Source organism: Molothrus aeneus, chromosome 26 (genome assembly GCF_037042795.1).
Source record: "Molothrus aeneus isolate 106 chromosome 26, BPBGC_Maene_1.0, whole genome shotgun sequence".
In the NCBI taxonomy this organism is placed as follows: Eukaryota; Metazoa; Chordata; class Aves; order Passeriformes; family Icteridae; genus Molothrus; species Molothrus aeneus.
Window position 1 is genome coordinate 916,523 of NC_089671.1, and position 16,189 is coordinate 932,711.

The following is a 16,189-nucleotide window of genomic DNA, read 5'->3' on the forward strand; positions in this document are numbered from 1 at the left end:
TGTCCCAGCTCTGTCAGGCAGAGACTTTTATCTTGCCATTTTCAGAAAGTGGAAGTTACTGCAGCATAAATCGTTTGGAAATGTCTTTTATCCCTCTGGTACAGCCTGGGATGTTCTCCCTTTAATGTGGGGCTGGAGCCCTGCTGCAGGAGCACCCAGCCTGGGCTCTGCTGTGGGGCTGGAGCTCCCTTTAATGAGGGGCTGGAGCTCCCCTTAATGAGGGGCTGGAGCCCTGCTGCAGGGGCCCACAGCTCTGCACACCTGCAGGGTGGGGGACACTGCTCAGGTGAGGCAGAGCTCTCGTGTTGGAAGGAGAGGAAATGCAGGGGAGGCAGAACTCGGTGTTTCAGGTGATGTCCTATGGCAGGGCCAGGATTGCAGCTGTCATCTGGAGCCTGCTCTGGCCTCCCCTGCCCTGCAGTTTGTGCTGACAGAAATGCAAACCCCAGCCAGGGACCTGTGGGCAGCACAATTTAAAGCTTTTCTTTTAAAGGAATGTTCCTTGTACGGGGATCTGGGAGGAGACTCCCCTTCCCTGTCAGCTGGGCCTGTGACTGACAGCACCATCCAACTCTGCAAGACCAGATTTTAATTTCCTGAGTCTCCCAAGCCTTGAGAGATGAGGTGGATAAGCAGATGTGTGGTTTGTCTCTGTCACTGCCATGGAAGCAGGCAGGATTGTGCTCCAGCTCCAACTTTGCTGCTTTCCAAGGGATTGTTTGGCACCAGCAGGCTCTGCAGGAGCGTGACTGCAGTGGAACTGAGAGCTCACCTGGCACAGGAACCTGTGCTCCTGCCTGGAGCAAATCCGAGCTGGGACAGTGTAATTGTTGTTATAATTATAGCACATTAATTGTACAGTGCAATAAGATGGGTTGGTAACAGGTCTGAGCATCCTGAGAAGCCAAGCCCAGCTGATCCAGGGCAGGAAGGGAGGGAGTTTCAGACCCCAGGGAGAGAAACCATCAGGAACAGCAGCAGCAGCACACACAGCCTGGCCAGCCTTGGTCCCTGTGAGAGTCACTCTGTGCCATCTCCTGTGCACTGCAGGCTGCCTTCATCCTGCCTTTGTGAGGAGCTGCCTGCCAAAGCACAGCCTGTGCCATGTCCCTGAGCCCCCTGTGTCCTGGCTCGTCCCTAATTTGGTGTTGGATGGAATTAACTCCCCATTTCTGCCTGGGGACACAGGGCTGGTGTGGGGGGTGGCACAGCAGCACCTCCAGCATCCAGCAGAAGGAATAATGGAATTAAGGAGCTGCCCCCCATCCTCTCCCCAGGCTCTGCAACATCTCAGCCTGGGCTCAGGGTGTTGTGCAGAGCCACTGGGGAGCTGGGAATGGGAAATCCTGCCGGGCCCAGGGCTTTGTTTGGGGTGTTAATGGCAAACCAGAGCCTCTCCAGTCAGCCCCAGAGCCTCTCCAGTCAGCCCCAGAGTGCTCTGGGGAATGTGCTGAGAGGGCAGAGTGTGGAGCTGGGGGTTCACCCTCACCCAGACAGCCTTTGCAGTCAGTTCCCTTTCCTGACAGAGTTTGGGGTCCCTTGGTTTCTCTGCAGGGTGCCAGCTGTGTCACATCTGTGCCCCCTGCCAGCTCCAGCTGCTGTCCCAGCCCTGCTCCAGCCTCACCTGCCCTGCTCTCTGCTCCTGCTGCAGTCCCAAACAGCTGCCCCTGTTATTGCTGGGCTGCTTGATGGAATAGGCTGGTGCCAACTAGGGCAGGATGGCCAAAATCCTCTCTCTCATGACCTGTCCTGAGATGTGAGCTCTGATATTCAGGGTGAGCCCACAGCAGCAGTGATCACATCCCCCTGCTTTCTTCTGGACCTTTCCTGCACCACCTCAGTGCCCCGTACCAGTCATCCAGAGTGTGAGATGTGAGCCAAGTAATTCAGTTATTCTTCAATATTAAACATGAAAAATCATCTAATTTCAATATGCAGCATGCAAACAGACTGAGGAGGGGATGGAATTGGGGAGGTAAATCAAGGAGTCTCTTTCCCTGAGATCCATGCTGAAGGATGTTCCTCAATTTAAACTGGGGATTAAACGTTGCATTCCAATATCTTACATCTGTTAAGGAGATTAAGAACTGCAAGTCTATCTGTTAATATTTCACACCAGGCTAGGTATAAGCCAGCAAAGCACCACCTCATTAGCGTTGTCAGACTCCATTTTAATGAGATTTTTATTAATGACCAACATGACCTTTTGCTCCCTCTTAAGTCTGGGATATTGATTTGCCAAGGAAAGCAAAGCCTCCTCCTGTGCTCCTGAGCCTGGGGAGCAGAGAGAGGCCGGCCTGGAGCTGTCCCTTGGCTCCTGCTGCAGCAACCAGCACCAGGAGCTGGGCAAGGCAGCTGGGACCCTCAGGGATTGCTCCAGCTGGGTGCCAGGCTGGCACAGATCCTGCACAGGGGCATTGCTGGGTGCCAGGCTGGCACAGATCCTGCACAGGGGCATTGCTGGGTGCCAGGCTGTGTCTGAGATCCTGCACAGGGGCATTTCAGGGTGCCAGGCTGGCACAGATCCTGCACAGGGGCATTGCTGGGTGCCAGGCTGGCACAGATCCTGCACAGGGGCAGTGCAGGGTGCCAGGCTGGCACAGATCCTGCACAGGGGCATTGCTGGGTGCCAGGCTGTGTCAGAGATCCTGCACAGGGGCATTGCAGGGTGCCAGGCTGTGTCAGAGATCCTGCACAGGGGCAGTGCTGGGTGCCAGGCTGGCACAGATCCTGCACAGGGGCAGTGCTGGGTGCCAGGCTGGCACAGATCCTGCACAGGGGCAGTGCAGGGTGCCAGGCTGGCACAGATCCTGCACAGGGGCATTGCTGGGTGCCAGGCTGTGTCAGAGATCCTGCACAGGGGCATTGCAGGGTGCCAGGCTGTGTCAGAGATCCTGCACAGGGGCAGTGCTGGGTGCCAGGCTGGCACAGATCCTGCACAGGGGCAGTGCTGGGTGCCAGGCTGTGTCAGAGATCCTGCACAGGGGCATTGCTGGGTGCCAGGCTGGCACAGATCCTGCACAGGGGCATTGCTGGGTGCCAGACTGTGTCAGAGGCCCAAGAGAAGTAAAGAGAGAGAAGGCAAGAGTGTGGTAAAGAGGATGAGAGGAAGAGTAAAGGAGTAAAAGAGAGGATGGGAGGTTCCTGTTACAATACAATACAATCAATCTTCTTCTGTGCTGAATATTCTAATTCCCACTAGCCAATCTAGTACAATACACAAATCCTATAGCATTTACATACAGCCTATAAGAATCATTCCATTACCATACTGTATTACATTTTAAACCCTACAAACTCCTCTTTGGACCCTTCTGCCAAGCTGCAGGGTCTGCTCTGAGCCTTGGGGCTGTCTGCAAGCAGAGGGTGTTGTTCCATCAAAAGGGGATCACCTTCAGCAGCCACACCATTGTTTTCCTGTTGTTCAGTAACTGAGGGATCTCAAAGCTTGCTTTCATTTCAATCTCTCTCACAGTTTCCATCTTCTCAAAGTCTTTTGCCAGGCACTCTTATTGATCAGGCTTTCCTGTTTCCTGTGCCCCAGCAGTGACCCTCCCTCCCTGTGCTGTCCCTGCAGGTGCTGCTGAGCCAGGTGCACCGGCTGCGAGCGCTGGACCTGCTGGGGAGGTTCCTGGACCTGGGGCCCTGGGCTGTCAGTCTGGTGCGTGGGGGCTGCACGTGGGCTCCATTCCCCCTCCCTGTGCTCTGCAGGGCCATGGGTGCAGCTGCTGCCTGAGGGGAGGGAGCTGGGCAGCCCCAGCACAGCTCTGAGCGGTGACCCGGTCCTGTGCTGGTGTGTGGGAAAGGGAGCGATGCCACACGGGTTTGTGTTCATCACACCCAGCCCCTGCTCCTGCCCAGTGCGGCCAGGGGAGCTCCCAGGGAGCAGCTGAGTGTGAAATAATGTCAGGGACAAACCAGGAGGAAATACCGTATCAAATAAATAGCCAAAAAAAGCACACGCATTTATTCTGTGTTCTTTCAGCTTACTGGCTGCATCATTTCCTTCTCCTCCTTTATCTGTTTGGTGTCTGGGTTTTACAAGCTCTTCTGAGCAGGCAGCAGCTGCATTCTGCAGTTTGGAAAGTGGCAGCACAGTGTGGAGCATAAATAAGAATTAAGCAGGAGCAGTTTAAAGCACTCCTGTAAATGGAGCTGTTTGATGATAAAAGTGATGAAGATGAAGCAGCAGCTGGTCCTGGAGCAGCTCAGTGATGGCACTTTGTAGTGCTTGGCTTTACCTCCTCCTGGAGAGACCTGGTAATTCCCAGTGGGAAGGCTGGAATTCCTGAGCTCTGTGATGTGTTTAGCTGGGAGAGCTGAGGGAGGTGAGCATAAACCAGCCCAGGCTGTGAGGAGAGGAGGCTGCTGCTGGATTAACTCGGGGTCTCCGTGGACCAAACGAGTCTGGGAGTACCTGGTGCCATTCGAGATGAAAATAACAACAGACAAACACACGGGGATCCCCTCTTTACTGGGGAATTATTTCCTACCAGGTTTCTCAGTTGTGTCTGTAAAGATGCTGCACCCTGGGCCCTGCTGGGGGCTCAGCTGCCACGGGGGGTTTGGCTTTTACTGATTTGTTCTCTCCCTCCAGGCCCTCTCTGTTGGCATCTTCCCCTATGTGCTGAAGCTCCTGCAGAGCTCAGCTCGTGAGCTGAGGCCTCTCCTTGTGTTCATCTGGGCCAAGATCCTGGCAGTGGACAGTGTGAGTATTCCTGCCCAGCCAGAGCCCTGCTTGCTGGGCTTGCAAATAAACAATGGAGCTGGTGAGTAATTGCAGGTAGATTTGTAGAGTGGTGTCTCTGTGCCAGTGGTCTGTGGGTGCAATTAGTGGAGCACTGGACAAGTATTAGGAGAGGTGCTCACATCAATTCAGGCACAATTGGAAGTCCATGTAGAATGTCTGACCTGCTGTGGATGTTGGATCTTTCCTCTTTGGGGGTTATTTTTGTATCTCTCCTGCACTTCAGTATGGAGCATTGCACTGAATTTGTGAAGGTTTTCCTGCTGTTGATCCAGCATCGTCAGGTTTAGCTTTATAACAATATTTTCATTAACATCCTAAGAGGATTTGGGAAAGCAAAGAAAATGAAAACTATTCATCTCAGGGCTCTTCTGGAGAAGCTCATTTGTGGTGCCTCAGCCCCAGGTGTGTGCCAGGGCTCACTCAGGTGTGATTCCCATGTGCTGTCCTGCCCCTCACACCTTCCCTCCCATGCTCTGGCACTGCCTCACTTGTTTGTGGGCTGAGCTTTACAGCAAAACACACACAAAAACCCCTCTGAAGGGGTGGGTTTGGGTTTCTTTGTGCTGTTTCACTCACTCATTCCAGCAGCACATGCTGGGTGTGGGAGGGAGGAGGAGGAGGTGCTGAGGATGCTGCTGGGGGGGCACAGGCAGCAGCTCCCTGCAGACAGAATATTTGCTGTGAGTCTGAACTTGCACACCAAGCCTGCAGCCTGGCTGGGTCAGGCTGTGCTCTCACTGCCAGAGGAGCTGTTTATTCCCTCCAGAGGAGGAGGAGGTGTCAGTGCTGCCTGGCTCCCCGGGTTCCCAGCACGCAGGGGTTCAGGTGTGGCCCTGCTCCCTCCTGGGCAGCAGGGGCAGAGCAGCAGGGTGGCCTGGGCAGCTCCCTGTGCTGCTGTCCAGGGGCTGGTTTGGGTGAGGAACACACGGGGCTGACCCTGGCAGGCTCTGAGAGGAGCCTGGGCTGAGCAGGAGTTGGGGAAGCCTCTCCTGTGGCTGCAGCCTGGCAGCAGTCCAGGCCCTCTGCTCCTGGCTCTGCCAAAACCAGCAGCTTCCCTCTCCTCAGCACTAAAATATTCCCTTGCATCACTGCCTTGCCACCCCCCCTCCCCTTTCAGCAATTGGTTCCCTCCTTCCCCTTCTCCTCCTGGTGAAAAATGCATGATTCTGTCCCGTGCCACGGGGAGCTGATGCCAAGTCAGGGTTTCCTCCCTTCCATTTTCACTCTCTGCACGTGGATCCTCTCGGAGTGACCCCAGAAGTGGAGCCTGAGCTGGTGTGTCAGCCCAGCCCTGAGCTCCCCAGGGGCTGCTCTGCAGCCTGGGCTGGCTCTGGTGGAGACAGAAATTCCTGGGGAGGTTCATGGTGGCCCAGAGGTGGCTGCCCTGGCTCCTGCCCACACAGGAGCTCACATTTCCTGCTGTTTGTGGCACTCTGGCAGTGGCAGAGGCTTCCCTGCCCTGCCCCTTGTCTGGTTGCAGCCCCCAGGAAGGGCTTGAGCTTCACCTGGTTTCTCAAATGGAAACAAGGTGGGAGAGAAATGGTTGAGAAATGAAAGGTTTGTACATTACTGGAGGAAGGAATGTGTGTGCTGTGTTCTCACTGTGGTTTTCTTGTCTCTCTTTCAGTCGTGCCAGGCTGACCTGGTGAAGGACAATGGGCACAAGTATTTCCTCTCAGTCCTGGCAGATCCCTACATGCCAGTAAGGACAAGTCACGTTTATTCAGGCTCTTTAGCATTTCCTTGCCTTGTTTTAGCTGTTGTTCTGCAGTTCTGCTGCCATGTGGGGTTGCTTCCCCTGCAGTGGCACCCAGAGCTGTGCTGGGCAGCCACTGCTGGGCTGTGGGCACAGGCACCACCCAGCCAAGGCTGAGCAATCTCCTCTGGGGTTGTGAAAGCAGGGTCCCTGGGGGTGCAGCTGGAGCAGGGAACTGCCCCACAGCTCTGGCAATTCCCTCTGCAGCAGCTGGGTTCCCATAAGGGTGTTTGGGGTCTCCCCAGAGCTGACTGGGAGCATGCTGGGGTGTAACAGGGGCAAGAAAGCTGGGATTTTCTCCTTCTTTGCCATGGCACAGCCTGCTCTGGGGATGGTGCCCTGTTTGAGGGTGGGCTGTGGCTGTTCCTGCCCCCATCTCACCTCAGTCTGTGCTGTTTTCAGGCTGAGCACAGGACCATGACAGCTTTCATCCTGGCTGTGATTGTCAACAACTACAACACGGGGCAGGTGAGTCCCAGCAGCCCTTCCCCTCATCCTCTGCCACCTCTCTCTGCCTCATGCCCTGGCTTTGGTACAAGGGTCCTGGCTTGCACTGAGCCCAAACCTGGACTTGGAAACTGAACTGGGATATTGGTTTTTGTTATTTCTGTGTGGATTAAGAGAGGAATTGGCCTGGAGATGTGACAGACGTTCTGCACCCAGCACCTGGCAGAGGGGGACAAGGACAGGGGTCCCTGCACAGCCACTGCACAGGAAGAGTTCTGGTCCTGTCCAGTGGGAGCCTGATGGCTGGGAATGGTCTGTGGATTGAGCCATAAACCTTGGGGCTCTCACAGGTGCAAGGAATGTTTCCAAAGAGGAAAACCCAAGCTTTATGCATTGCAGAAAGCATTTTAATGCTCAACTATCTAATCAACTCTAGCTGCCTTTCCCTTGGTGCTGCTGGTGTTCTCTAACAAAATCAGTCTGAAACCACTGAACGATTATTTTCTCTTGGCTTCCTGACTCCTTCAGAAATAGTCTCGTTGTGCGGGGATGAGGTGGGAAGCTGTCATCCCAAACAAAAGGCTCGGTTTGTGTTGCAGGAAGCCTGCCTGCAGGGGAACCTGATAGCGATCTGCCTGGAGCAGCTGAACGATCCCCACCCGCTCCTCAGGCAGTGGGTGGCCATTTGTCTGGGCAGGATCTGGCAGAACTTCGACTCAGCCAGGTGGTGTGGAGTGAGAGACAGCGCCCATGAGAAGCTCTACAGCCTCCTCTCAGACCCAATCCCAGAGGTAAAACTCCAGCTCTTCTGGTGAGCCCCACTGGAACTGGCAGGGCTGGAGTTCCTGCAGAGCAGGGCATTCTAGAGCTTTGGGGTCGTGTCTGGTTCAGAGAAGGATCTTGCTGCTGTTTCTTCAAGGTGATGCAAATCAAACAAGCCCAAAAATCAAAATTTATCACCCTAGGAGAAGAGCTTCCAAAGAAATGCAGAGGGAGTTCATAGAGCCCCAAACCCCTGGGACCTGGGCACTGCAGTGCCACAGTTTTTGCTTCCTTGCATATCAGAAGCTGTTAAAAATGTGGTCCCAAAAGTCACTGTGTTTTGCAAAAATCCCTCTAGTCTTCAAGTAAGAAAACTCTTCTCCCCTGCTCGTTGTGAAAATGCATCTTTAATTGGCTGTGTTTTACCTTTGTGGCACTCCCAGGAGAGGAGGGATTGTGCAGGGCCTGGCAGTGACTGACAGAGCCCAACACACCCAGCACACCCTGGGAGAAGGGAGCTGAGATAAACAGCTCTGGTAACGTGCAGGGATTAGGGATGAGATCCCCTCCACATCCAGCCTCTGTCCTGCATCCTCCTCTTCTTGTCCCTGGCCCCATCCTCCCCACTTTCTGAGCAGTGTTTCTGCACAGGTGGGGTGGCTTTCCAAAGTTCTCCCTGGTTTTTCTCCATTTTCCCATCCTCTAAGCCCATAACTGAAGACTGTAGCCAGCACTCCTGTGAAAGATCCACATCCCAACAGGGGCTGTGTGTACCTAATTAATATTCAAGGCAGCACCAACTGGAAGAGTCACCCATGGGAAGGTCACTGAGTATTCTGGGAAATTAACCATATCCTGCATCTGTGGATGCTTAAAACTGAGTTTGCTGGGGCTGCTGCTCCCCAGGGGCCCCCCTGACCCAGCAGCTCAGGTGTGGTGGTGTTTGCAGGGGTGCCAGGATGAGGGAAGAGACGAGGAGCTGACTCCATGTTTCAGAAGGCTGATTTATTATTTTATTATATATATTACATTAAAACTATACTAAAAGAATAGAAGAAAGGATTTCATCAGAAGGCTGGCTAAGAATAGAAAAAGAATGATAACAAAGGCTTGTGACTGACTGAGACAGTCTGGACAGCTGGGCTGTGATTGGCCATTAATTAGAAACAACCACATGAGACCAATCCCAGATCCACCTGCTGCATTCCACAGCAGCAGACAATCACTGTTTACATTTTATTCTTGACGCTTCTCAGCTTCTCAAGAGAAAAAAATCTTAAAGAAAAGATTGTTCATAAAATGTGTCTGTGACACTCAGGTTTGCAGCACTGACCCAGCAGCTCAGGTTTGCAGTGCTGCTGTGTGTGGGGATGGCTGAGACCCAGAGGGGACAGGCAGGGCTGTTCTTTGTGCCCCCAGGTTCGCTGTGCTGCAGTTTTTGCCCTGGGCACCTTCGTGGGGAACTCTGCGGAGCGCACGGACCACTCGACCACCATCGACCACAACGTGGCCATGATGCTGGCCCAGCTCATCAACGATGGCAGCCCCATGGTCCGCAAGGTGAGGCCACTGACACCTCTCCTTCAGCTGGGAGCTGTGCTGGCTTCTGCTCTGGGGCTGCCCCTGCTCCCTGAGCCACGGCCCGTGCAGGGAATGGGGGAGCTCTGGCCAGGGAAAAGCCCTCCCTGCCTTTAGAACCTCTCAGGCTGCTCCACAGTGGCTCTCCTGTGGTAGCAGCCCCCAGCCAGGTAATAATTATTGACTCCATGATCCAGAAGGCATGAAAGACACTTTAATGTTAGAAATCCACAGTTCTTATAGAAACAGTGGTGGAACTAAGACCTGGTTGGTCTCAAAGTGAAAATTTTTCACACGCTATTGGTGGCTATCAATAACACACTCTAGAGAACCATATCTATAAACAATGGTTGCAGAAAGAGAGATAATAAATGTTTGAGTTCTTTTCCTCTAAGTTTCTCACAGCTTCTACCCAGCTTCCCAGGATTTTTCTGGGAAAGTCTGTGCCTGCTCTCTGTGGCCAGAGAGCTGCTGCCACCCTCCCCAGCTTTGGGAGAGCTACAGTTTCTGAGGCACCATCGTACATCAACAGTACATTAAATGGTTTTTGACATTCTGGATTGTTTTTGAGGGCTGTTCTGAAGTGTCCTAATGTTTGTGTTTACTTTACTGGAACATCAACACCCTGGCAGTTGTCAGCAGCATTGCAAAGATTCATTTCTGTTGTCTCGTTCCAGCATTTAATCAGTTTAATTCAGGAGAGAGCTGCGTGTCACACGGAATGCTCTGGGAGATTCATAAATCTCTCCTTGGGAGATCAGTCCCCGAGCACAGACAGCAGCCAAAGGCAGCTCTGTCTCCTGTCTGCTGTTCCCAGGGGCCAGGCAGGAGGTGCCTCCTGGAGGGGCTGGGCAGTGCCAGGAGGGTCCATCCGTGCCCCAGGGGCTGAGAGCCCCCAGCCCTGGCACAGCCCTGGCTCTGAGGGAGCCACACACACCCCGGGGGCTGGGCCAGGTCAGAGCTGCCTGTGGCACTGCAGCAGCCTGACAGACTGTCAGAACCAGCCACACAACCCCAGGATGCTTTGGGCTGGAAGGGACCCTAAAGCTCCTCTCGTTCCAAGCTCTGCTGTCCTAGGCAGGGACAGCTCCCTTAGGGCAGGCTGCTCCAAAGGGAGGGAGCCTGGCCAGGAAAGGCTGTGAGGAATCAGGTGTGAGACACAGTTCTCTCCCTTTCTGCAGCTCACCCCCTGAATTAAGGGAGAATTTCCCCCCTGGATGGCCCCCCAGTAACACCAACAGTGCTGGTCAGTGTTTGCCCTCAGTCCCTTGTTGCTCTGTGTACCCATGAGATGTTCCTTGTGCTCTTTCCCCAGGAGCTGGTGGTGGCCCTGAGTCACCTGGTGGTTCAGTACGAGAGCAATTTCTGCACCGTGGCCTTGCAGTTCATAGAGGAGGAGAAGAATTACCCTCTCCCTTCTCCAGCTGCTCCAGGTGGGGCTTGGCTTTGGCTGCCCAGGAGATGCAGGGACTGAAAGTACTTGGGAATGATTTAAGGAGTTCTCCCAACACAGTGAGCTTCTTGTGGGTGGGGGTTTATTAAAGAGCCCTGCTGTGACGTGGTGGGTGACAAGGAGGGGACATCTGGTGTCTGTTCAGCCCTGTGAGATGTTGCACTGGAGGAGTCCATCCTGCACTGAGTCCCCACCCCAGCCTTGGCTGCAGCTCACCAGGAGCCTCCTGCCCATTCAGAGAGATGCTGGCCAAGGCAGCACAGACTCATTTTCTGTCTCCCCTCTGGAGCCACACGTGAACGTCCAGTGTCACAGTGACCTGCTGAGAGCTCCAGCACACCACGAGCCAGCCCTGCTGCTGGGAGGGCCAGGCAAGGAGGGGAAGAACTCTGTGCTCCGAGCCTGTGGCCTCATCCCTTTTGTTCTGTCTGAGGCTTTATGTGAGGAGTGAAATGTCCTGGTGAAGTTGTCTCTGACCTCACCTTTCCTTTAGATGTAAACTGCAGTGGAAATCTTGAAGGATAACAGGAGCATCTTGGAGACCAGACTGTGTGCTGTCTCTGCACAGAGTGGTTTGGTCTCCCTGTCCTGTGAATAACTGAATCATATTGGAAAATGAGCTCCTCCCCATTTGCTGCAGGAGATAAACACTGCATGTTTACAGGGCTTTCTACAGTGCTTTTCCTGAGCCAAAAGAATCCTGAAGTGGGACACTCTGGAAGCACTGGCCCCCCACCACAGTGCAGCCACTGCAGGGAAACAGAGCAGCTCCTCTGAGCCCATGGGACTTTAATATCATTTAAATCAGGCCTGAAATTTGGTGAGGAAACCAGAATTTTCATAGCTCCTGATGATGAGCAAATCCAGGGGGGGTTTGATGAGCAGCAGCAGAGAGGAGCTGGCCAAGGCTGCCTCAGGCTGTCCTGACACAGGGGCTGGGCAGTGGCAGAGAGGAGTCACCAGGGCCCCTGGGAGGCACTGGCAAGGCTGGGCTCACCTGGCCTTGTTGGATGTCCCAGACTGCCCTCCTGGACAGCAGAGATGGGATCCAGGCTGGATCCACGGCCATAGCGTGTCCCCTTTTAGCCTGACAGAGAATGCCCAACTCTGCTCAGTCAGGGTGTTTTAATGACTCATTTGCATCAGTGTGACAGACTGGTCAGAATCAGCCACACAACCCCAGCCTGCTTTGGGCTGGAAGGGACCCTAAAGCTCCTCTGGTTCCAAGCCCTGCTGTCCTAGGCAGGGACCCCTCCCATAGGGCAGGGAGCTCAGTGCCCATTTGCTGGGCACTGACCCAGTTTGGGGCTGGGTTTGGTGCCAGCCATGGCCTTGCAGGGTCCTGGTTGCTGGCATTTCAGTCTTGGAGAAACCCAGGAAAGTTGGAAATTTCCAGGTTGCTTACCCCAACTGGGGGCAGTGGCCACATACAGAGGCCATTTCCCCAGGGTCTGGGTGTCACTTAGCCATGGCACTGGGGGCTCTGAGGGCACGCTCAGCATCACTGCTGCTCTTGCCTTGCAGAGGGCGGGAGCCTGACCCCGGTGCGGGACGGGCCCTGCACGCCGCGGCTGCGCTCCGTCAGCTCCTACGGCAACATCCGCGCCGTCACCAGCGCCAGGAGCCTCAACAAGAGCCTGCAGAACCTCAGCCTCAACGAGGAGAGTAAGGCACCTCCCCTGGGCCAGCCAGGGCACCTCCTCTGTGCCCCCTGTGCCAGCCAGGGCACCTGCCCTGTGCCCCCTGTGCCAGCCAGGGCACCTGCCCTGCCCCTGTGCACAGCCCAGGCTGCAGCTGGCGCTTCATCCCAAATTGTCCCGCTCCCAGGGCTTGGATGAGGAGCCCCCTCATAATTAGTTGCAATTTTCTGGTCATTAGCATTGATTTTTCTGAGTGTTTGGGGACTAAAAAATGTGCCTTCCAGCTTCCAAGCATAAGTGGATTTTTAACTCAATTTTTTTCCTGTTCTGTGTTTAATCCTTCAGTATGAAAAAGGGGAATTGTGGCTTTGCCCCCTGGGTAAGGGGTTTCCTTCCCTGAGCGTGGCAGGATTTAGAAAAGGGCTGTTTTGTCTGGGTGAAGATGGTTCTCTTGCCAGTCCTGGTTGCAGCATCTGCTGTTGTGTCCTGGCAGCTGGGAGCTCTGTGGCCTTTTCCCCTGGGAACCTGAGCACGAGCAGCAGTGCCAGCAGCACGCTGGGCAGCCCTGAGAACGAGGAGTACATCCTGTCCTTCGAGACCATCGACAAGATGAGAAGAGTCAGCTCCTACTCCTCCCTCAACTCCCTCATCGGTGAGCACAGCCCCCCTGCCCTGCCCTGCCCTGCCCTGGGGCTCCAGCACATTCCCCTCCCTGCCCTGTGTGCCTGGGTCACCCCAGCAGAGGGGTGGCAGTGGGAGCTCTTGGCTCCAGGTCTAAGCTGCACTGAAATCCTGTCAGGAATTCAGGCACAAAGAATGTGGGGGCCACAACAGCTTGGCTGTAAAGTACCTGTAGCTTTTCAAACAGTCTGAGCCATTCTGGCACGGCATCACAGGCACCATGCAGAAGGACCTGGCTTCTGGAATGGCCTCCTTCCAGGGAAAGCAGCATGCATGGGGAAGTGCTGGGGGAAGTCTCTGTGTTTCCTCTGTAATCAGTAAATGGGCCCATATTTTCACAAATCAGTGCAAAGAGAGTAACTCAGGGAGAAATCACCTTTGCCTTGACCAAAGAAACATTTTCTCTGCTCTGTTTTCTAGGAGAATTAATGGTGATTTGACTCTCCCCAGCTGAAAGATTCAGGGATTGTAATTACTGAGCCCCTGTGGCAGTTTAAAATCATGAGTTCATTAGGAACTTGATCAGTTAATTTGCTTTTGATTATCAGTAATGACATTGGATCTTCTGAAGCATGGCAGGGATGTTAGGAAATTTCTCTCCATCTTGAGCTAGGACTGGAGTTTTCCCATTGCCACTGGTGTGTGCTTGATGGCTGGTGTGTGTCTCACCAGAGCTGTGCAGCACAGCTGGAAAAGGCTCTGGAGAGGAGCTGGAGGTGGTGAGGGGAACTTTGGAAAGGGAGAGCAGCTCTCCAAGGCCTCCTTCATTCCTGATCCATCAAAGAGCTCAGACCCAGCTGGAGCTTAGAGAAGTGTTTAAAATTCATGACTCGCACAGAATCCCATTACCTTCCCGTTTGCCCGCTGCAAGCCAGGCTTTTCTCACTCCTTCTGAAGCATCAGCATCCTCCAGCCCTGTCTCCTGCTCCCCAGGAGAGGTGCCAGCAGCCCCAGGCACCCCCAGAGCTCTGCAGCCCAGGCTAACCCTGCTCCTGGGGCCTTGGGCTGCGGTGCAGGGGAGCAGAGCCCTGTGCCTGGAGGAGTGCATGCTCTGCTCTTGTCTTCTGAGACAGGAGATGGGGCTCTGGCTCTGCAGCAAGGCATCTGAGATGGCCACAGCAATGGAAAAGGTGTTTGGGGCACGTGGGGAGACTCCAAGTGGAGCAGAAATCTGGTCTGCAAGAGGGAAGGGAGAAATTCTCAGCCCCGGTTTGTGTTCTGTGCTCTGCATTCCTGTCCTAAGCTGATTGACTGATCACAGAATTCCAGAATGGTTTAGGTTGGGAGGGACCCTAAAGCCCATCCAGTGCCACCCCTGCCATGGGCAGGGACACCTTCCACCGTGTTCCAAGCCCTGTCCAAGCTGGCCCTGGGCCCTTCCAGGGATCCAGGGGCAGCCACAACCTGCTGAAGCTCAGCTCTTTGCTCCTCTCTGGCAGCTTTAGGAACTTGGCACGGGAGTGGTTGTTCTGGATCAGTCTCTACACGGGCACTGAGGCACCACACAATGGACTTCTTCCCAAAAACTTGAGGAGAACCTCTCCATTCCTCCTTGTCCCATTTTACAAGCAGTTCCTTAGCTAGCTGTGGGCCAAATGTGCCCATTATGGCTCCCCAATGGCCACCACACACGCTCTGAGCCGAGCTCTGTGTTCTCTGGCAGCTGCTCCTTGGCCAGACAGGCCAGCACCAGGAGAGACATTTATTTCTGGCCCACTTTTCCAGCTGGCAAGAGGCAGTTTGTGGTTAGTCAACAAAGACATCATTTTGGAAGGGAAGCTGAGCCTTGCTGCTTTTCCATGCAGCCACTCATTAATCTTGGTGTCCTGGAAATGTTCAGTTTTAAGATAGGAAAAGGGATGGAATTAAGATGGGGGTTTGCATACCTCGAGGCTGATTATTCATATCCAAACTGCACCATGAAAGCCTTTGTCCCACAGAGAGCTTGGCTGGAAAGATTATCTTAAGGAGTGATCAAAGAAGGAGGAAAATAAATCTTGGAGCCATGAAATGCTGGGGAATTGTTGTCTCCTCCAGCAGGAGAGGCTGGGGGTGGAGAGCTGTTTGCCACTTGCCAGGATGTGCCTCAGAGTGCCAGTGAGGGCAGAGGTTGCTGCAGCGAGGATGAGGATGAGGATGAGGAGAGCAGGGGTGGAGGTGGACACTGAGGTGCAGGAAACAGAGAGAGTTGGGGCAGGGGAGCCTCCTACTCTGGGCTAATGCACCGAGATAATGAGGAGGAGCGGGTCAGCCAGCAGTGTGTGCAGCTGGGAACAGGCACAGCAGCAAAACCCAGGGATCTGGGTGGGCTTTGGGAATGGGAACTTGCTGCAGGGGCTGCTCAGAGGGGGCTGTGTCCCTGCTGGTGCTGCCAGGGGTGCCTGCCCTGAGGAATTCCTTCTGCTGAGCTGCTCCTGTGGAGCACGGGGAGCTGCAGCTCTGCTCAGGGTGAGCTCAGGGGGGCTCAGGGGCTGGGCTGTGCCTGCAGGGAGCAGAGCTTGGGCAGCTGGGGGGATCTGGGGTGTCCCCTTCACCCAGGGTCACTCCTGGCAGGAGGAGGGTTTATGGCAGGCACACTGAGCAGCTGTGGGGATTTGGGGTGTCCCCTTCACCCGGGGTCCCTCCTGGCAGGAGGAGGGTTCATGGCAGGCACACTGAGCAGCTGTGGGGATCTGGGGTGTCCCCTTCACCCGGGGTCCCTCCTGGCAGGAGGAGAGTTCATGGCAGGCACACTGAGCAGCTGTGGGGATCTGGGGTGTCCCCTTCACCCGGGGTCCCTCTGTGTCACTCCTGGCAGGAGGAGGGTTTATGGCAGGCACACTGAGCAGCTGTGGGGATCTGGGGTGTCCCCTTCACCCGGGGTCCCTCTGTGTCACTCCTGGCAGGAGGAGGGTTTATGGCAGGCACACTGAGCTGCTGTGGTTGGCACTGAGGGGAAGCAGCTCCCCAGATCCTCAGGCCTGTTCAGCCTGGGGTATTTCAGCTGCATTTCCCTGCACAGCACTGCCTGTGTGCTCTGTGAGGGTTCCATTCCTGTCCCTCCCCAGGAGCTGGCCTGGGGCCAGGGGAGCAGCCTTGGTCTGGCTTTGCTGGTGGGAGGTGGAGCTGCCCCATCTCTGGGG

The 16,189-nt window shown here is 54.7% G+C and overlaps 1 protein-coding gene across 2 annotated transcripts in view; it reads left to right on the forward strand.

Moving 5' to 3' along the window:
• The window catches only part of RPTOR (regulatory associated protein of MTOR complex 1), a 109,540-nt gene that overhangs the window by 53,378 nt on the left and 39,973 nt on the right, over positions 1-16,189 (forward strand). For both annotated transcript variants that reach the window (XM_066565814.1, XM_066565815.1), the window contains exons 12-20: positions 3,578-3,661; positions 4,598-4,708; positions 6,378-6,452; positions 6,909-6,974; positions 7,553-7,744; positions 9,135-9,275; positions 10,609-10,726; positions 12,271-12,411; positions 12,880-13,038. In XM_066565814.1, coding sequence (XP_066421911.1) covers positions 3,578-3,661; positions 4,598-4,708; positions 6,378-6,452; positions 6,909-6,974; positions 7,553-7,744; positions 9,135-9,275; positions 10,609-10,726; positions 12,271-12,411; positions 12,880-13,038 — 1,087 coding nt within the window. The remainder of the gene's footprint in view (positions 1-3,577; positions 3,662-4,597; positions 4,709-6,377; positions 6,453-6,908; positions 6,975-7,552; positions 7,745-9,134; positions 9,276-10,608; positions 10,727-12,270; positions 12,412-12,879; positions 13,039-16,189) is intronic.